This window comes from Lissotriton helveticus, chromosome 6 (assembly GCF_964261635.1).
Source record: "Lissotriton helveticus chromosome 6, aLisHel1.1, whole genome shotgun sequence".
NCBI lineage: Eukaryota > Metazoa > Chordata > Amphibia > Caudata > Salamandridae > Lissotriton > Lissotriton helveticus.
This window is the reverse complement of record NC_136067.1, coordinates 233,400,722-233,422,261: the sequence shown is the minus strand read 5'-3', so window position 1 is coordinate 233,422,261 and position 21,540 is coordinate 233,400,722. Positions and strand designations below refer to the sequence as shown.

Genomic DNA, 21,540 nt, shown 5'->3' with positions numbered 1-21,540 from the left:
ATAGGCCTGCAGGAAAAAAATTCCTTCAAGCCTAGTTACAGTTTGAGTCAAAATACCTTCTCCAGTGGTATCTGGGAATGGGGAAAAATTATGGGTCAACCTCCTCATCCTTATTTTCCACACAGTTACTGCTATACATGCATTGTTAGAGAAGTAAGGAGTAAAGAGGATGCCCAATGTGGATGAGAACTCTTATGCTTGGTTCTGTGATTGCCTCATAGTGAGCTAGCAGCTTTGTTCATGGATATGTGGATGGGTATTATTGCTCAAAAGTGTACTACATTTGTAAAGTTAGGGATTCACACGTAAAGTCTCTGGTGCAAAGTATGATACTTCTAGTACATATCACATCTTATGTTTAGTTCACCCCCTCTCCTTTGCTCTCCAACCTCATTTGGAGTCTGATGGCATGTGATTTGCTTAATGACACAGTTGCCACCAATTCTGACGTTAGCTTTTGTGACAAACTTGATGCCTGCCTGCATGGCATGAGAGGGATTACCTCATTAAAAAGGCTCCTTTCAGTCAATTGCAGCCAGCATCTTTTCTCTGGATGGTCTGAATTATTCATGAAAGGAAAAGGGCCTTAAAGATCCTCTACACACTTGGTGATACCCCACAGATATCCTAAACTCTGTGGAAATAATGCAATTAGAAGAAGTCAATTTTAGAGACACCATCTTCAGATCCAAATCCTCCTTGGCAAAATAACCTGCTTAGAGAGATAACACCAGGTGGACTTCCCACACGAAGTTCCAATGAGGTACAGTTGAATATCCTAATGCACACTATTAAGAAGGTAATAATTTGAGGCTGTCTCCCAATGGAGATAATAGGCAGACCTGTAATGGTTGATAGCACAGTAGGGGTTTCCTTCAAAAAGAAGGAATTGGTTATCTTTGGGATTGGACTCTGCTCCAAATCAAAAGATCAGATTAAAACCAAGAAGCCACTAATTCCAGATGACTCTGAAGACCTATATTGCAGTCTTTTACAGTAACCCCAGAGCATGGGGCTAGGGCAGCAGAAGGCAAATGGGATCGTCGATGGCAAGGGTCAGGAGAGTTGTGAACCTAGCCTAAGGTAAGGGAAAATGTAGGGTTTTGAGTTGGGATGGGGTAAAGGGAGGATCCACTAACACTTCTTTCTACTGTAACGACCTAATTCTAGTAAGGCGTGGTAGATTGCTGTGAAAGATGAAAAAAGCATAAGAATAGAGGCAAGGACAACCTTAAATGTGGGTTTACAGATAACCCACCACCAGTTCATGGCACCAGCTGAAGAAAAGAGAGATCTTAAGGTTCCAATTGAAAGATATCAGATCTAGCCTAAAGATGTATTATCTCAGAGAAATAACTTAAAATACCTACTTGTCTAACATCCCCTGAGTTATGCATAACTTTGTTTTCTGCTTATGGGTGGTCTGTTTGCTTAGGAGGAGCATAATTTCACTGGTGGCTGAATGTCTGTGTTTATATTATTAGTGGTTGTGTCTGCAGACAGTCATTGATGCTGGAAAACATTCATCTCCAGAGGGCAGAAATCTTGCTTGAGTGTGTCAGTGGGTTATTTTTTTAGAGGATATCAGCATGCATCCAACTAATTTAGGGGCAATGGTTTCTGGTATTCTAAGATATATTTGGTGGTGAAGACAAGTTTGGGAATATGGACAATGGAGTAGGCTGGATCGATGACTTGCAGTTTTGAGGAGCTGTTCTCTTCATGGTCTTCATGGTTATCCTACACTGCCATCAAGGGGAACACCAAATAACAAGTGACAGGGAGGTGTACCCGGTCAAACCACAGAACCCCCTTTTAACTTCTCATGTGTCAAAACACTATCACTCCAAACCCTGTTTTATGTGCATAAACAGTATATAATGTATAACAAATCATCATGCTGAACGTGGTGTTATTAATATATGAATTGGTGATGAGTTTTGGGATTTGATTATTGATGGTTTTGGTAAGTCTGTTTTAGTCTTTAGATTCAGTGACAGAATGACATCAGTGAAGCTGAGAGTTTCTGTGGTACAAATCGTGATATGCTTAAATGCTTCTCAAACGTTTTAGAACCAAGACCCACTTTTTAGTAGGACAAATTTCACAACTCACTTAATGGTCATGAGACAAGTGATTTTTTAATCTAAGTAATGCATCACGTGGTAGCGCATTGAAATTCACAATTAGCATATTTTCCATTGAAATGGTTGCAAGATTTGCACAGATATATAGCTTTACTGATAAAACTGTGTTGCACACAAATTATAATGTGTGGTAAATGGGTTTCAGTAAATATTTGTTATTTGTGCATTCAGAGACGTTTTATGGCATGAGCAATGTGGGCCTATGCCCCGGGCCCCAACCTTTCAAGGAGCCCGATAGAGCAAGCTCCGTTCTGTAGATCTGGTCTTAATGACCTCAAATAATTATTACACAGAATGTTTTAGATACCATTTTCCTTTAATGTATGTTTAGTGTGAGTGATGTATGTAACACACGTGTATTTGTAAACACGTGTATTTGTAAAGCGCACGTTCACCACTACGGGTATCTTGACGCCGAATAACAGATGTTTGTTGTTACCCAACTCAATGGTACTCATGGATGTCTAATCCCCAAAATGACAGCAATGGTGGAAGTGGCATTACATACTCCTTGACCTTAATTACATCACAGGACATGAAATCATTTGACATTTGCCCCGTTTTTTTTCCAGGAAGGCATGTCAAACGACTCTCACGTCACACTCACACTCTCTTACACCCCATTACCCTCATTCTTATTCATTCTCACTCACTCAACACATTAACCATTAATCTCACTCCTGCTAACTCATATTTACTGACACTCAGGTACAGGTTTACCCTCGCTATTTACTGTGCTGACGGAAACCTTCGCAAAATGTTATATGCAATATTACGCTATGCACTGCTTTCCTTTCTTTTAGGTCAAGTAGGAGTTCCATTGGTGGTGATTGGCTGTTCCCATGCAACCACCCAAGGGTTTTAACGCAAATCTCTATCTACAAACATTGGTACAGAGGAATTTGCACCTAAATCTTACAACTTTCTCAAGACATGCGTTTCTTCTCTTTTTCCAACACTTCATGTTTGCTGCATTGAACAGCATGCTATAAAATGGGTAAAGCAGTAAAAGCATCATTTTTCTATTGAAAGGGGCCCCTACCAGTACAAAACCTATGCTGCAGAGAATGCACACATCCTTGGACTATGGTGTAAGCATGTGCACGTTGGCGCATGGCTGCCCAAAGTGCACTAACAAACAGGCTCAAAGTAACCACATTTATTTCCGCAAAAAAGTTAATGTATTCAATATAGATATGAAATACCTGATCTGCATGCAAAATCTTCCATGTGTGTATCTTTTAGGTCTCGCATAGGGAGCGAATGCGCTGCCTCCCCGAGGCATTAAGTAATCAGTATTAGTGCTGAAACTTCACCCATTGCGTTTCTATTTGTTTTGTCGCTTCCCATTGGTTAAATGGGAGCCCAGCATGCTACTTTCAAGCCTGGTGTGGTGGGAAAAATCCAGTCAAAGTCCTTGTTGTCAAGCCCCCATCCACAATAATTGCTATAGTGCTTTTTTACTTCTTTTGGTCAACAAGCGCCCAGAAGAAAACCCTCTCTTTATCTATTTGTCTCTGCCCCTTCCTCTGTGTCACTCCCTCCTTCCTTCCTTGTGTTATTCACCCCACTCTCCCTGCTTGTAATTGCTAACTGGGGGTTCTCTGTCCCTCCCCTTCCTGATCCCTGTTATCCATGTTTTTTAATCCCCCTGGCCCCAGCAGCTGCCCCTTTGCTGTGGTTCTCCCACGCACTTCATTTTCAAACTGTAATGTGCAATTGTGCAACGGTGGGACTGGTAAATACAAGCGACAGAATAACGTTGAATAAGCATTTCAAAGTGGCACTCATCCAGAGATTGAGCACCCCCAATACTGTTTGTTATACTCATTCCATGTGGACACTGGGGAGTGCATGTCTCGCACAGCAGGAATTTTAGGTTTCTTTAATACATACAAAGTCCTACTTAACTGTGCACACTACATTTCGATACTAATATAACTTTGAATAAATGCATGTTAATAATCGTGAAACACTGCAAATGATAAAAATACACGTGAGTGTGTTTAAACCACGAGTATAGTGCACCCATACAATTTAGAGTGCTGTAAGTGCTCTATCAATGTCAATAGCTTAAACTTGCATAAATACGAGACCTATTGCATTGCAAATGCTTGTTACTTTAATCACGTTGTGACCCGCACCTCAGGGAAGTTCACAGGACCTTCCTCTTCCTCTCCTCCCTCCATATCCATGACTTGGCTGCGAGCTTGGAAGGGGTGAAGGCCGGTGTTAGGCAGCTGCAGGAGCACTGGTTGCTACTGGAGGAGAGGCAGCGCCGTGTGTGCTGTAGAGGCAAGGGATGGAGTAAGGAAGGGTAAGGGGTGCACTAATATGCAAAGAAAAAAAAAAGCAAACGAAATAAAGCGGTCACCATGTCTGGTAAAAAAAAAAAACAAGGCGCACAAGAGGCATAGATTGGGGAGGGGGAATGATGGTGTCCACAGATTTTTTTAATTAACACAGCGCACACTTCACAGGCATCTGCGCAGCGGGGGAGGGAGAGTGGTGGGAACGGAGCATATTTAAAAGGTATAGCGAGACGCCCATTAATCGGGCATCGTGCTGAGTTAATAAAACACAACAGAGCTACTCAGAGGTTGGCAAGCTGCGCATACCCACGCGGTCATCATTAGTTACTGGTTAAAAGTAAATGTATTTTGTAAAAATTTGAGCGCTGTTCAAAAGTACAAAATAAATTTTTGTGCGGTTAATAAATGCAAATGAATGGTACGGCATGAGGAGGGAAGGACGGGGCTAAGCAACATGGACACTGTCGAGCCCAAAATCCCTCCAGTGCTGTTACCGTTACTTAATGCAAGTTAAAGGCACGGCATGAGGAGGGACGGGCTGGGCTTAGCAACAAAGACACCTTCACACCCAAAATCATTGTGGGCCAGTAATAAATAAATAAAGGCGCAGGGAAGTAGCACCAAAACTGTGATACGCACATAAGCACAGTGCAAACAAACGACACGAGGAAGGATGGGAGGGGTTAAAGGCAACACAGACACCGGCAGCCCAAAATAATTGCAGCGCTGTTATAATAAAGGTGCACATGCAAACCCATACTGTGTCGGCGGGGGTCCGAACAACTAATATTTCAAGCACACCAACCAGGAAAGGATAGGCAGCCATTAGCTGAGCATGAGCACTGCTCGAGGACAGCTGAGCACCAGCGCTGCTCGTGTCCTGCCTGTAACAGCTGGTTGGAGAAAGTCCTTTAAGAAAATAAAGCCCACAGACTGCTAATATGAAACATGCAGAGTAGCAGCATAAGTGACAGGGCTCATGGGAAATTACAAAAGCAGAAAAGGCGGTACTAAGGAGAGACTAATAAGCCTATTCACGAATCAAAACCTACCATTTAGAAAGGACAGTAACAGGAGCCAATTGAAAAGATGGGCATAAAATGTGGAGCTTCAAGTCCATACCTGAATGCAGCAAGTCAGAGAGAGCGCAAGCGCTGCCTAGGCGAGACCTAAAAAGCTTTGCATTAGATCAAAACAGGACATTACAAATGAGAACTTGGAGGGGGTCACAATTATTATTTGCAATAATATTAGTGAGCTGTTGCTGCATTATAATACCGAAAAAAACCACTTCACTATCCATGAATGTTAGATGTAAACAGATTTATAATTTGGCCCAGTGAGCCTGTGCAGTGGGCAAAGAGTTCATGAAACTAGATCAGAAATTCAAAGCTGGTTTGAACTGGGCCCCCAAAATATGTTTGTCCCAGGGCCCCCGAAATCCTTAAGATGTCCCTGTGTTTAGGTACAGGTTGATGTCTGAAATGTCCAGTAACTGTTGCGTAACATTTTGTAATCACAGAATATAACGTTACACCATATTTTCTTCCGCAGGTGAATACAGCTGCTCACTAGATGATACGAGTGTTATTTATGTGGCATCACGAACTGTTAATATTTCATCAATATACACAACATTTAATAGCAGCAATGACTTCCTATGTGATGGAAACCTGTACGCGCTGTACACGTGGTGTACAAATGGGCAGATATTGGATCTTGATTGTGACTGTTTATATTTAGGAGGGCCAAAAATCCATGGTAAGTTAAAACAAGATGTTGGCTTCTTGCGTTTTCGTAATACAATGAAAAACTAAAAAAAATAACTGTGCTATTATTTCTTTTACATTCCTTCGCTGTATTTCAAAATACAAAAATGATAATATTGATTTTCTTAAAAACAACAGCAGCATTGGTAATACAAGAAGAATTATCACCAAGATTAACTGTTAAAATTTGATAAGACAATCAGGAGGCTTGCATCGATTGAACAATCCCTCAAGGCTCCTCTTTGTCCCCATTATTATTTAATTTGTATATGCGGCCCCTATTGTTTTCCTTGAGAGATTATAAAGTCACCGCATATAATTATGCTGATGACTTACAGCTCGTTTTCACCCTGAACTCCTCCGATGCTGTTGGTGACTTCCAGGCTATTATGATCCATATCCAGAGGTGGATGACCTTGAACCATCTCAAGCTGAACCCGGGCAAGACCGAGTTGATCTTGCCCGGGAAGAGTGAGATCAGCTGGGGCCCCCATTTCTTGCCCCTGGATATGGGCCTTCCTCCTAAAAAATCTCACTCAGTAAAAAGCTTGGGAGTGACCATCAGCGAGGATCTCTCTCTGAAAACACAGATTGGAAGAGTAGTCTCCTCGGGGTTCTTCCAACTGAGAAAAATTAAGAAAATTGCTCACCTTCTTACCCATCCTGCCCTGATCCAAGCAGTTATTGCCTTAGTTCTGTCCCGCATTGATTTCTCCAACAGTCTATACTTGGGCCTGCCTGCAGGTCAACTTAAAAGACTGCAATATCTTCAAAATCAAGCAGCCAGGCTGATTTGCAAGTTACCCAAGTGGGAATCCATCAAATTAGGACTAGAGAGACTACACTGGCTACCTGTGGCCCAGAGAGCCGCATTTAAAGCCGGTTGCATTATTTTTAAGGCCTTACAAGGCAAGGGCCCCCTCGCGTAGTCTGCGCTCAGCCCATAAAGATCTATTGGTGGTGCCCCGGTTTAGGAAGAAGCGACAAGGAGGCAGCTGTTTCCACTTTTTGGCAGTGTCCTTATGGAACTCCTTGCCTCTGACTCTTAGACAGAGTAAGGATCTCCTTACCTTCAGACGGGCATTTAAAACCTTGCTCTTCACACAGGCTTTCGCTGTATAGATTGTTGTTAACACTTTTTCCTTGTTATGTTGTTTATCTGATCTTCCAATAGCGCCATGAAGCCCATGGGCGTACGTGCGCTGTACAAATAATAATTAACATAACATAACATAACAATCGATGGAGACTGTTAATCTTCCATAGTGTGGAATTTCTGGAGTTTGTGGATCCTGTGGTGACTGTGGGACATCAGGATACTCGCAAAGGCCGTTTGACTTGGGCATCAGTGAAATGAGTGCGGACAAGTGGAGGTACATGCAAATGTGGCAGGCGTGCTTTCCACAGAAAAAGGGACTGAACACTGTGCACCCACAGAAGAATGGAGGAAAGGGCATAGAACTAAGCAGGAACTAAAGGGACAACCACAGTACAGCGTTGCAAAGGATGTCTAATGCTAGAGGGGAGGTCACGTGTCTGGTAGAGTGCTCTTGCATGGGTGTAATGTACACATGGACATGATGGACACGGCATTCACTATTTTTGGCAAAAGAAATTGAAGCTACATTTGAGGACTTGATTTGGTTCATGTGCTAATGTCCCCTTTGCTCATTGCTCTCGGAAAATAGAGGGCAATTTGTTTCCAGGCTTCGTATTATGTGCCCTTCTATTTGTCTTATAACGTTGAGTGGGCCCAGTGTCATCCAGCTCAGCAGTCTTTATTCAAGCTTGTGCTACTTACAAGGGTCAGTTGTGTGGGCAGAGGCGTAGCTAGAGCTTTAGCTGCCCGGGGCTATCCCTCAGATTGCCGCACCTGGGGGGTGCTGGGGAAAAAGCACGGCAAGCACTTGAAAGAGTTCCGAGAGACACGTAGTATCGCCGCCAATAGTGACCTTGATCATGCAAGTTGCATGCACATACATGACACGGTCCAAGACTACATAGTTGAATACACAGGTGACTGGCAGTACAAAAGAGAATACACAGACTGCATGATATATCTGGGGACTCAGAAAAGCAGCATGTGACATCCATCAGGGAGCTGTGTGAACAATTGCCTGGTAATCCCCTCAGCACAATGCAAACATGCACATACATGACACTGTTCAGGAGTCCATCATCTACAGCTGACATGAAATGACCACACATCATGATCCCCCCATTAAAGCAGTGGGGACCTGCACAAACGTGATGTGCTCTAGGGACCCAAAACCAACTCAACAGTGTCAAAAGCCAGTGATTTAAAAACTGCAAATTAATTATTCACAGGGAATGACTCACTGTGTGCCCTTAGAACTAAAGGCAGCACAAAGGGGTCAGTCATCTCCAACTTGCCAACACAGACCGAATACAAAGCCCACTCTGGTGGCCCAAAGGCAACAACCGGGGGTCACACCCTGTCATTACTTGTTTTCAAATCCTACTGTTTATCAAGCCAACTGCAATGGCTAACATACTGGCTAGCCAGACATAACCTGCACAAAATAGCATACACTCCCCATATGCTCGAACTCTGTACACTGCACACGATATTATACCCCCCTGTGTGCACCCCAACTCGGGCACTGATACTATTATGAGTCATCCTCATATACAGGAAACTGACCCTTAAATACACAGCAAAGAGAACTCCATATGCACCACAAATTCAACTTTTAGGCCTCTCCACCCCAAAAGGCTCACTGACATCGCAGCCCGTACACATATGGGAACTGGCCGGAGTGTCCACAATTGGGACATTGTTTGTGGATGGTACGCTGTTAAACCACATGGATATTATAGATGCAAACGACCTACCGGACTCCCTATTTCTTACACATGCAAGCATAATGTGGTATGTAAACCTACATTGGGCCCCAGACAGTATCAAACCTACCACACATGAATTCATATATACAGTACACTTAATGGGTAACAGCAAACACCTGACGTGGTGGCTATACTGTGGCATGAGGAACCATCTAGCAGTACCCCTGATTCAACTACAAGCCAAGTGGGGACAGGATATTGGGAGGGACCTGCAGGAAAAGGAATGGAAAAATGTAATAGAATTCCCAAAGAAGGTCTCATGCAACTCCAGATTCAAGCTTATACAATTTATGATCCAGATGCGTCGTCAGCATGCCCAGATGCTGTACACAAGACACAAAACTAATACACATGCTGTAGTCTTGCCCTACCGTGTAAACCCTATTGGCCACAAGTAACAGAGTTTATAAGCGAGACACTAGGGAGCCCTATCTGATGGTCAGCAGAGAATTGTTTGTTGGGCCTGCATCCCCGTGCCAAAACTTGCACGGCACAGTCTAAATTTATAGACCTGGCCCTTCTTCTCACGAAACGTCACATAACGAAACGATGGAAGTTCACATCCCTCAAATTATCTCAACCTGGCAAGAAGATGTTATTCAGTCAGGAGGGGCAGGGCGCGAAGTACTCCACAGGGAGGAATATAGAGGTCTGTGGAAGAAACCAATTGCAATGGACTGGGACACCCTCATTGGAGCTTTCAAAACCGTGGAACAACCAACCTCTCGAACATATGCACTTTTACCTCTAACTTTACTGAACAGTACACTAAGCTCCTAGCGAGGGCTAGAAACTAGGCATGAAAACGTAAAGATGAATAACTAAACAATGAGATACATATATATGCCCCAACCCTGAAACATCTTCCCCGGTACATCAAGGGTCATGTTCCTGGATGTCCGTGCATTATAAACCAAATCAGAAAAAATGAAAAATTCAAACGCCACTTAAAAGACACAAACAAGGCCACTGTTAATACTCACACTCCACAGAAACACAAGGGGTCACCAGTGGAGGGGGGGAGGTGGGAGGGATTTACACAGTTTATTAGTTTTAAATATATAGTACAACCATCTAGCAAAGTCATGATAAATAACATGAAGGGTTTTTTTCTCTTTCGAAAAAGGTATTGTAAACACCGTCTGAAAAAGTTGAGCAATTAGCTCTCCTCTTACCTCACTCCAGGGTCTCTATGGCAGGCAGGGGTTGGTTTATTCACTTCTGCTGCAGCAGCCGCCAGCCAGCAAATTGCCCAGCAGCACTGCCACTGCCCCAGGCCAGAATTGACTCCTCAGAACTCACGAGAGCGAGTAGTGGTGAAGCGTGTGAGTTACTGTCCTACCTGGGGTCGGACAGTAACTTGTGTGATTACGGTGTAATCTGTGTAACGTCACTACAGAGGGATAGGGCAGTAACTCGCGTGATTTCGAGGCAATGTGTGCGAGCTTCATATAGAGGGGTAGGACAGTAACTCATGTGATTATGGTGTAATATGTGGCGAGTTCAAGATAGGAGTTTGAAGCAATCACCCTGCAATATGCTTTCTAAAATGCCCTTTGTTTATGACTCCGATGGGGTGTTCAGATGTGCTGTAACGTCATTCGCTGTATTGCCCTTTAACATTTCAAGCACCAAAATATACCTTTCCTCCTCCCCTCTCACACTTTTCAGCATGAGGAGCTTCCACTGACATGCAGGGCGAGAGTGAACTGGCACTGCTTGGAAGTGCAAGGAGCTTGCACTGATGAGATGTTTAAGAAGTGAAGCGGAGTCTGGTGCACAGCATTAGCCCATGGCACAATTAATACCACGCAGCTGTGGCGGGTCGGTGGTGGGCAGTGTAAGAAGAAGCAGGCTGGGGCACGATAACTGATGGCAGCATCATGACGCCACGTCCTCATGGGCTGCGCCTTAAAGCCTATTCTGGGAAACTCTCTGAAAGAAGTGACCTTCGTAGTGAACTTGCACTTCTCCGACCTCTCAGATAGTAGGGGAGTCATTCTGATTAGGCCATCCTCCATCCCGGGGGTGCATGGTCTTGGACTGCCGGCCACCTCCCCCCTTGAACACCGACTGAATGACCCAATTCAACCAGTCAACACATGGGGGTCTTTGGAAGTCAAGGGGGGGTATGGGGCCCCCCCCCTGGCCGTATTTATTAAAATATAAAAACAAATCAAAAATTTTAATCAAATAAACATTTCTGACAATTATTAAAATGCACACTTTTCAGAATATTAGATTGACATCCGTTTCAACATGATATGATGGGCTAACCTTAACAAATAGCTAATACAGCGTGTCTCCTAACGTAATCTAATCATCCTGAAAATTAAACTGCATTCTAATATTTTTAATACTTTTAATACCTTTAATAAAGTCCTACGGCAAGGTCGCCAACCGGTGTCAGATCCTTTTTACAGCTGCGCTCTCACGTTGAAGATGCGCATGCGCAACCCAGGGCACGTTACACCCACGTGCGCTCCCCGAACTCCATTTAACCATAACAGGAGGGCCCAGACACTCGCGCACCTTAGTGACGTCATAGTGTTGTGAGGGGTGGCTACCAGCCTGAGGAAAGCGTAGACTCCCTCCCCCGCACCCTTTAAATTAATGGAGATCATATCCTGCCCCTGAAGTTCTGAGAGAGACCAAATGGCCCCTCCCGCGGGCGGCCCCTTTCGTGAATGGGTCCGCCCCCCCCGTAAGGACCTTAAAATGCTGCTCACCGATCAATGACCTTACCGCCAGACACACATAATAAATACGACATTGCTATTCTAAAAGGAAAAAAGGCCTAAGGATAAAATTGTTAACACACAGCACAGCACAAACATCTACATAAATAGTTACTCCTGTAAGCGGGAAAAAAGGGCCTAAGGAAAGAATTAGTTAAATATCACAACACTGCACCAAAAGTTTAAATTCAGTTCTTCCTTCCAGTAAACAGGAAATTCAAGGCCTACTGGATCAAGCCCCCCTTTAATCTATGTTCCGGCACATTGACCAACCTGATACTCACCATTTGCCAAGCCCCCAAGGTCTGCTAAAAAAGGGATGGAGGGTGGGGAAAATTAAACGGCCCCACGGTGGGGCGAGGAGCGAGCCTGGGAGCGCGGGCACAAAGAGGCCGCTTCCCGCGCTCCCCAGGCTTTTAACCCTTTCGCCGCCGCGGCCCCCGCCCCCTCGCCCCGGAAGCACACCAGTACTTCCGGGGCGAAGGGGCGGGGAAAACGGCCCCGAAAGGGACGGGGTGTGGGAGGGACCGGGCCCCGCCATGCTTGCGTGGGGGCCTATTGGCCCCCCCTTGTATCATGGTCTTGGACTGCCGGCCACCTCCCCCCTTGAACACCGACTGAATGACCCAATTCAACCAGTCAACACATGGGGGTCTTTGGAAGTCAAGGGGGGGTACGGGGCCCCCCCCCTGGCCGTATTCATTAAAATATAAAAACAAATCAAAAATGTTAATCAAATAAACATTTCTGACAATTATTAAAATGCACACTTTTCAGAATATTAGATTGACATCCGTTTCGACATGGTATGATGGGCTAACCTTAACAAATAGCTAATACAGCGTGTCTCCTAACGTAATCTAATCATCCTGAAAATTAAACTGCATTCTAATATTTTTAATACTTTTAATACCTTTAATAAAGTCCTACGGCAAGGTCGCCAACCGGTGTCAGATCCTTTTTATAGCTGCGCTCTCACGTTGAAGATGCGCATGCGCAACCCAGGGCACGTTACACCCACGTGCGCTCCCCGAACTCCATTTAACCATAACAGGAGGGCCCAGACACTCGCGCACCTTAGTGACGTCATAGTGTTGTGAGGGGTGGCTACCAGCCTGAGGAAAGCGTAGACTCCCTCCCCCGCACCCTTTAAATTAATGGAGATCATATCCTGCCCCTGAAGTTCTGAGAGAGACCAAATGGCCCCTCCCGCGGGCGGCCCCTTTCGTGAATGGGTCCGCCCCCCCCGTAACGACCTTAAAATGCTGCTCACCGATTAATGACCTTACCGCCACAGGCCAGGTAGTTAACCGACTATCTGGCCCCCCCCCAGAACACCCCCCTTCTCTAGAAAGGTCATTCTCTTCCTGCAAAAACTTCCACCCATGCCAGGATGTTTCTTATAAAAAGGGCATTCCCCTCCTCTGTTAAGTGAACCCCGTCCCGCAGGTAGAAGTGTTCCCCCCAAATGCAACCGTGAGGGATGGTCTGTAAGACCGGAGTCCTAAATAACCTGTCCAGCTTGTTGTTGACCCTCTTTAACGAGCTGTTCAACGCGCTGACTGAGTTTCCCCCCCTCCATTGCATCCTTGGTATCAGTTGTGACCATACTACAACACTACCTGGTAACCGCTTTGCTAGCCAACCCGCTGCCGATATAATTTCTTCAAGGAGGACCCTTCTGCCCAGACCTGCCAGATCATTCCCCCCTAAATGAATTATTACCGCCGAGGGTGGTGTAGTATGTCGCGCTAGTAGGTCCGACATATAGTCCCTGAACTGATTGAGGCGGAGCCCCCCCCCTGCCATGGAAGGAGACCCTGCACCCCCTACTTTCCACCCTTTGTTTGCCTGAACCTGCAAGAAAATTTTGGTTAGCACGTTTGACATATGAATGCCCCACTACCCAAATGACTACGGTCTTCTGTATGTCCTCCTGGTTCCTCCCTGCTGTAGTAGAGTTGCCTTGATGATCCATGGGTAGTTTCCGTCCTGCGTCACAGGCCCGTGAAACTGTAAATAACCAGAAAAACAGCAGGTATTAGCAATACTCCACATGGCGGCAGCTCTCACAACATGTGCAACCGCACGTAGCGTTTATAAGCGCTTGAGGACCATCTCCCAATTCTTTGCACACTATTTGTGGTCAAACCCCTGGCTGTTGCTTCTGTGGCTGCCCCTATCCGGAAGGAGTGTGTCCCAAACTCTTTGTGGTTATAACCAGCTTTTGCCATGCTCATGGCTAGTACCCTCTGGAACTGAAATCTGGTAAGAGGAGTCCCATCCCCATGCATTAGCAGTGACCCCACACACTCCTGTGCCCGCTGTCTTATCAGTTCCTCCACATGTGTCACCGGGCAGCAGGGATTGTTCCTTGCCCGATGTAACGCCAAACTTTGGCCCCTAGCGTCCTGATCAGTTTTAGATTTCCTGATGCTGATCCACATAGTGTCGCCCCTTATGCTGATATCCTGCAGCTGAAGGCCGCCTATCTTATCACCTTTGTTGGCCGCCACGAGTTCACCTACCCTGAATGCCCCATAGAAGGCTAAAGAGAAAGCAGCTTTAAATAGGCCCACCTCAGATGTAGAGCTACATGTGTCCGGCAGCGCGAGGAGAACAGCTGATAGACGTTCAAAACCTATGGGTTTCCTAGAATCTATGGAGGGGGGCTGCATGCGCCGCCATCCTTTTAATGCCCTCTGGGCCTGGAAGCTGTGCGTAGGGTCCCTGCCCCCTCGTGCCCGTGCGAAAAAGGAGATAGCGGCCTTGTGCCTGTTGGCTGTTGCCACCGTGCGCCCTTCCTTGTGTAGGCTGCCTAAATACCCATTGAAGCTAGCCTCCATAGTCCAACTACTCTCCCAGCCCTGTCCCAGAAAGTGACAGTAAGACCTGAACGCCCCTTCGTATGCCGTCCTTGTCTTGGGTGCTAGGCTGGCTGCCACGAGGTCATGTAGTTGGGGGCACCAATTTGCCAAAGAATCGCCGGGAATTGAGCTGGCGCTGTCTCTGCCTCCGGCAAGTGATCCCTGAACACCTGCATCTTAAAGCGAGAAAGGGCATCAGCTGCATTGTTTAACACCCCTGGGACATGTTTTGCTCTGAAAAGTACATTCCTCGTCATGCAACACAGCACAATCTCTTTGATCAAGCGTAAAATGAGTGGACACCTTGCAGCTTGTTGGTTGATGCATTCAACCACTGACATATTGTCTGACCAGAATATTACCGATCTGTTGGCCAGCTCCTCGGGCCAGACTTTCAGTGCCACCCAGATTGGGAAGAGCTCGAGGAAACCAATGTTCACCGTCAGCCCGCTCTCCTCCCACCAGGCGGGCCACTTCTGCGCCACCCATTTCTTGCCAAGGATGGCACCAAACCCAACACTGCCCGCCGCATCGGTCCATAAACCGATGTCCTCTGAAGACACCGTGGGTGCACCCCACAGCACTCTTCCATTGAAATCCGCCAGGAATGCCATCCATATCCGCATGTCCTGGCGCACCTCAGCAGACAGCCGTGTCCGGTGATGTTTTTCACGAAGACCCCTCATGGCCTGTGCAATTGAGCGTGAAAATGGGCGAGCCATAGGAATGACTCGCAACGCAAAATTCAACTGTCCCACTGTCTGCTGCAACAGCCCTAAATTCACCTTCTTCGCTTGTAAGCACAGTCCTAGAGTCTGTTTGAATTTTTGGATCTTTTCTGCTGGTAATCTAAAACAACCCTCAACAGAGTCCAGTTCAATGCCTAAAAATTCCAGGCATGTCACTGGTCCAACTGTCTTCCCCTGTGCCAACGGGACCCCGAAAGAGCGCATGAGCACGCAAAATTCCTGCAATGCTGACGCACACTCCCGTGAACCCGCCGGGCCCAGAAAAAGAAAGTCATCCAGGTAGTGCATCACCCACTGGTGACCCGTATGTTGTCTTAATGCCCATTCCAAAAAGGAACTAAACTGTTCAAAATAAGCACATGAAATTGAGCAACCCATGGGCATACACTTATCCATGTAGTACTTCCCCTTAAAGGAGAAACCCAGCAGGTGCTGGTCCTCTGGGTGAACCGGGAGTAGTCTAAAGGCTGACTCAATGTCTGACTTAGCCATCAGTGTTCCCGCGCCCAAACTCCTCAGCATGTCCGCTGCCTGATCGAAGGACGCATACTTCACAGAGCAAATTGTATCATCAATAGCATCATTCAATGATGTCCCCCTCGGTGCGGACAAGTTGTGGATGAGCCTAAATTCCCCTTGTTCTTTCTTAGGCACCACCCCCAGAGGAGAGCACACAAAATTCCGCGTGGGAATGACGTGAAATGGTCCCGCTACCCTCCCCAAACGCACTTCTTTAGCTATTTTTGTTGACACCACTGTTGGATTGGCAAGGACTGATAGCTGATTCCTACACTGTGGTCTCCCGACATACCCCCCAGCAGGAATTCGAAAACCATGTGTGAAACCCTCTTGTAATAACCTAGCAGACGTGTGATTCGGGTACCTGTTCAACCAGGGGATCAATGCTGACAACTGAATGGGTGAATGTGCTATTAGAGGGTGGATCTTACTATTCAGGTTTCCTCCTACCCCTGTTTCCTGCACCACTATTTTTATTTCGGCATGTTGTTTCGGGGTGGGAAGGGTGGCCACATACGCTGCATGCGTGCCTGAACTTACAGGTACCTGGTGCCCTGTTGCATGTCCGCCTATTGAAGTCCCAACATACCCCCTTCGCCCCTCCATTTGCTCTCTGCTTTTGGGCCGTCTCCCCTCCCGGTGCTGATCGAAAGGGCTGTTGAAACGGCTGCTGCGGCCTGGGGAAATAACCTCTACCCGCATTTGTGCTTGTGCTTGCCCCCTGACCCTTCTCGAATTGATTGTGCCATGAGATAGAATCCACCTTGTCCCATGATAAAGTTTTATCAAATTCTTTGGATTTTCTGAAAGCGACATCATATTCCTTCCATACATCCCCTGCATGATTCTCATGGAACATTGTTATCCTACTTTGATAGCAGTTCATGGCTGGTTGCATTCCCTTAAAACGTTCGCCCATTACTGCGCCGAACACTGCAAAAGCCCTCAGCCAGTTGATAAGGTTTTCTTCTACCCTAAACTTGTACAACTTCGCTCTCCATTCACTGGGCAACAACATTTCCTTCTGTGATTTTGCATATTCCCATTCCCTGTTATCTATCAGCAATGAAAACATGTTCACATACTTATCAGCCCATATCATTTCCTTTACACTCTGTGACACATGCTGTGCTAAGCACTCACCCCTAGAGGGCAATGTTCCTTCGCCCAGCAAAGGAAGGGCAATCTCCTTACCATTCCCATTGTCGTTGGGTAACGTTGCCTCCGCGGTCTTGGCACTGCCTCCATCATTCGCTGGACCTGTTTGGGGAGAAACCGGTGCAGGCGGCGTTGCGCCCCTACCACTAGCCAACAATATCTGAGTCAGCAATGTTTGTTGCTCCGTTGTCAGGGCAGTATTGACCGGCAACGCACCCCCCCCTAACCATGGGAGAATGGCCGCCACCTGAGCTGCCAGGTCTATTGGCACTGGCGCGGGAATGGGAGTATGGCCCGCACCTAGGGGCCCCGGAGCCTGTGGTGGCGCGACGGGTGGCACTGGTGCCGCTGCCGGTATTACTGGCACATTTGGTAGTGCCACTGGCAACTGGGGCACCGGGGCTGGAACGGGCACCGGGACCTGAGGTGGCAGGAGTGGGGCAGCAGGGGGCACCTGTGGTGGCAGAATTGGTGCAGCAGGAGGTAGGATGGGAGTAATACCCTGTGGCTGCCCCCCCACCCTCTTATTTCTTGCCCGCCTGGGTGGTGTCACAAAGACGCCCCTTGGTTTGGGTGGTACTATCGTCCGCTTGGGTCTTCCAGATGGACCGGCCTGGGCATCTACTTTGGCCCCCAGGTCCGCTAAAGCCTTATCCATTTTATCAACCTTCCCCAGTCTCTTATCCATTGCAGACATTCTGCGCATCATTTTTTGTAACATTACACCCACATTTGGATTGACACGCCCCCTTCTTTGAGACATATTTATGAGCACACCGTGCTCCGTACCTGACCCAGTTGGTGGTGCACGACCTGTAGTACCTGACCCGATCACAAGCGCCTGTGCTGATGTATGGCGACCACACCTAGTCTCGTAGTCCTGCAAAACAAAGAGCGTTACCTTTCCAACTAGTGACCATGAACTAGAGAAACCTTGTACCGGGAAAAATATTAGCAAATTCCCCTCTGCTTACCCACCAATCCGAATAAACACACAAAAATTCTTTAACTGGCAGTAATGCAAATTCCCTTGGTGCCCTAGAGGTCCTTCCCCTCACTGGATAATTAACTGCTTAATCGTCAATACTTGAATTGCAAGCACTTGCCAAAACTATCAGCATATAGAAAGTATCAGAACCCCCTTCAGCACGATTAAGTTAATAGCGCACCCTGATATGTGCATCTAATGGTATGTGTTACAGTTTAAACATATATTCGCAGGATTACACCAATATAACACACAACTGTATCCCCCAGAATGAAAGCGCTATGAATCGTGCAGTAATCCTTGTTCAAAACATAAAATTCGTGATTTCACTACCCATATAGCACAGTAACTGACCCCCAAGTGCTCCCACAATCCCAACTAAGCGTTTTTTGTTAAAAATCACAGTGAGAGACCACACATGCAAACACAGGCAAAGTTATGCGTATTATTGAAACACCTTGATTATTATTACAAAGTTCAAACTGGCTCAGTGCTCAATTTCCATGTGAACCGCTTTTGTCCCCCATCCAGTTCCTGCCCTAGCTGTCCCTGCTTAGCTTTCCAAGCGCCGGCTTGTACACCGCTGCAGCCTCACACCCGACTGGCCGCTCCTGAAAATTCGTGATTTCACTACCTATTACAAAGTTCAAACTGGCTTAACTGGCAGTAATGCAAAGCAGGATTACACCAATATACGCCGCTGCAGCCCCCCCCTGTCCTTTACGATACCTCGATGTAAGCTCTCTGAGCTTATACTTTTATCACGCACAATGATCAGCCTGCGCTCACCCCAATACCTTGAGACCGGCTCTTGCGCACGTCCGCTAAGGCCCCCCCACGCCCCGCACAATACCTCGTGTCTCGTTGCGACCCTTTTCTCTGTGCCCGGTCGACCTGGAGTGACCTCGCTCCGCTCGTGTCCCGAATGGTCGCTCCGAATCCCTCAGCTCGGCGGTGCGCCTCTGGATCTCCTCGCACACCGCAGTCCTCGGTCGGTCGGGCTCCTCCGCTCACTGCCTCGAACGCGGCAAAACTCTTACGGTCCAAACACTCTAGTGCTCCACTCCAACGCGTCGTCGCAGTTTCCTATCGCGAAGCACACCTGAAAAACAAAAGTAGAAAATTAAACGGCCCCACGGTGGGGCGAGGAGCGAGCCTGGGAGCGCGGGCACAAAGAGGCCGCTTCCCGCGCTCCCCAGGCTTTTAACCCTTTCGCCGCCGCGGCCCCCGCCCCCTCGCCCCGGAAGCACACCAGTACTTCCGGGGCGAAGGGGCGGGGAAAACGGCCCCGAAAGGGACGGGGTGTGGGAGGGACCGGGCCCCGCCATGCTTGCGTGGGGGCCTATTGGCCCCCCCTTGTATTTCTGAGCAGCTGCATAGCGCCATCTCCCTTTAGTATGGCAGGGAGCACTTCCTTATTCTGGGTGTCTTATTGTTCAACTCAAGGACTTACCGGAGTGGCTCGTGTACGGTTTTAGCTGCGTGTGTGGTTAATGCATATCTGTGCCCACCCCAGTCTCCCCGCCACTCTACCAGGATGCACTGCGGCCGAGTGGTCCCCCTTCTTCGGAGTTTCAGCGATGCTATGATTGCGACAATTAAAACTAGTTAAAGTGCCGTTAGCACTAGCAGGCGGATGATAAGGGGGTTTTGAACGATAAATGGAATGAATTACGCGTTCAGAGAGGCGGGATGCGCACAGGCCACTGGCGAGGGCGGCTGCCACGGAAGCCCGGCAAGAGACCGCAGACTTGTCTCATGTGCTTGTAACTGGGGTGCAGATTTACATTGCTGCGGTAAAACAGCTGAGGGGGTTAATGGTGCGGCAGGACGCTGGGTAGTGTCTCGCAAGCTGAATGCCATATCGGGTAATATTGAGCCAGACTATTCTGCAAAAGCCCCTGATTTTGTAATCCAGAGATCCCATGACGAGAGTGGTAATCTGTCCAGTGCTCTCCAAACTACGTCAGCAAGGCTGGACAGACAGATTCAGACAGGGGCGTAGCTTGGTCTATAAGATTGTGGGGGGGGGGGGCTGCAGCGTTCTCATCGCGAGACGCGAAGGCTGGCCAAAATGGTAGCGCTTGCACGCTACAAGATTGACGGCCCTGGGCAGAACCAACAACAAGCAAGCACAAACGCGGGACGTCGCGGCGGCAATTGGCAACCCTGTCTGCAGGAGTCTCGCAGCAGTTACAAGCAACAGTTACAATCAAGCAGGTGAGGTGCGCGCCGCAACAAGTCTCCAGTGCTGTGCGGCCGCCTCCAAAATAGTGCCGCCTGGGGCAGACCGCCCCCACCCCCCCCCCTAAATGCGCCACTGTGTGTGGGAGGGCTCAGGGTGGTGATATACCATCCTAAACATGCTTTCCAGGTGACAAAGTGGGCCTGATTTACCAAGGAGTATGGTTTGTCCTTGCGTCACGCAAGGTGAAGCAGCAATGTAGTGCAATACCTTAATTCAAATTTAGTGCCATCTTGTTTTGTACAGAAATGTAATGCAGGGGCTTGTACTGTGTTATATTTCATTTCGAGCTCTGTGGCGCACAGGCATTCCCGTGCATCAACCAATGGTTGTGGTGCAATTCCAGATATACAAAGGTTTATAAAACTGGGATTGCATCAAATTGGTAAACCTCCCAGAGCACCGTGTAATAAGGTTAAAACCCTATTTTCTCTTTCTTATGTCCTCTTTCTATGTGTGATACATTCTGCACCACACTTAGAAAAAGAAAATTGCCACTTTGGATTGTTTTCATGCATGAAGGTGTCCCTTCCTCCACAAAAACAATACTGCCCGTAATGCGTGCAACTTGGATCAAGGGTGCCTGCTTTGGCTTTAGGCAGCACGCAGTGTGCCAGAGCTAGGAGGGAGCATAATTGCACAAATTCTTAGTAGATGTGGTGAATTTCTTCTCTTTGCTTCATACAACAAGTGCAGCAACTTTGCTTGCTGCTCTGCATGTATGAAACATTGCTAAATAAGTGTGTGTCAATGCACATTTTAGGTAATTTCTCAGATAACGAGCACCATCAATGAGAATTTACCACCAATAGACACTTCTTTAAATAGGGCTTAAGAAAAGGAAGCTATACATTTTATTGTTTATTAAGCGCACATTTCTCAATATCGTAATGGATGCACAAGAGATTTGGCACAATAAGGACAGTGTCATGAAATTTTACATATAATGCTCCAGTTAGTCTTTAGTGACTAGCTCAGTACCAACAGTGTTAAGGAGACAAGGGAACCCTCTAGGTAATTAAGGACCAGGAGTGATGATTTTATAAGGCATCAAGGGTCCTTAATTTATCATGATAAACAAGAAACACAAAATAGAAATTATAGACAACAATGTGTGCTATAAGCAGAAGAGTGTCCAGCCGGATACTGATTTAATCAATGTAAAAAATGTTCAAAAGGA

The 21,540-nt window shown here is 47.0% G+C and overlaps 1 protein-coding gene across 1 annotated transcript in view; it reads left to right on the top strand.

Annotated features, from left to right (window-relative positions):
- LOC144762238 (adhesion G protein-coupled receptor F5-like) overlaps positions 1 to 21,540 on the top strand; it is a 626,316-nt gene that overhangs the window by 314,017 nt on the left and 290,759 nt on the right. Inside the window, exon 5 of the mRNA XM_078647382.1 lies at positions 6,014 to 6,220. Coding sequence (XP_078503508.1) covers positions 6,014 to 6,220 — 207 coding nt within the window. The remainder of the gene's footprint in view (positions 1 to 6,013; positions 6,221 to 21,540) is intronic.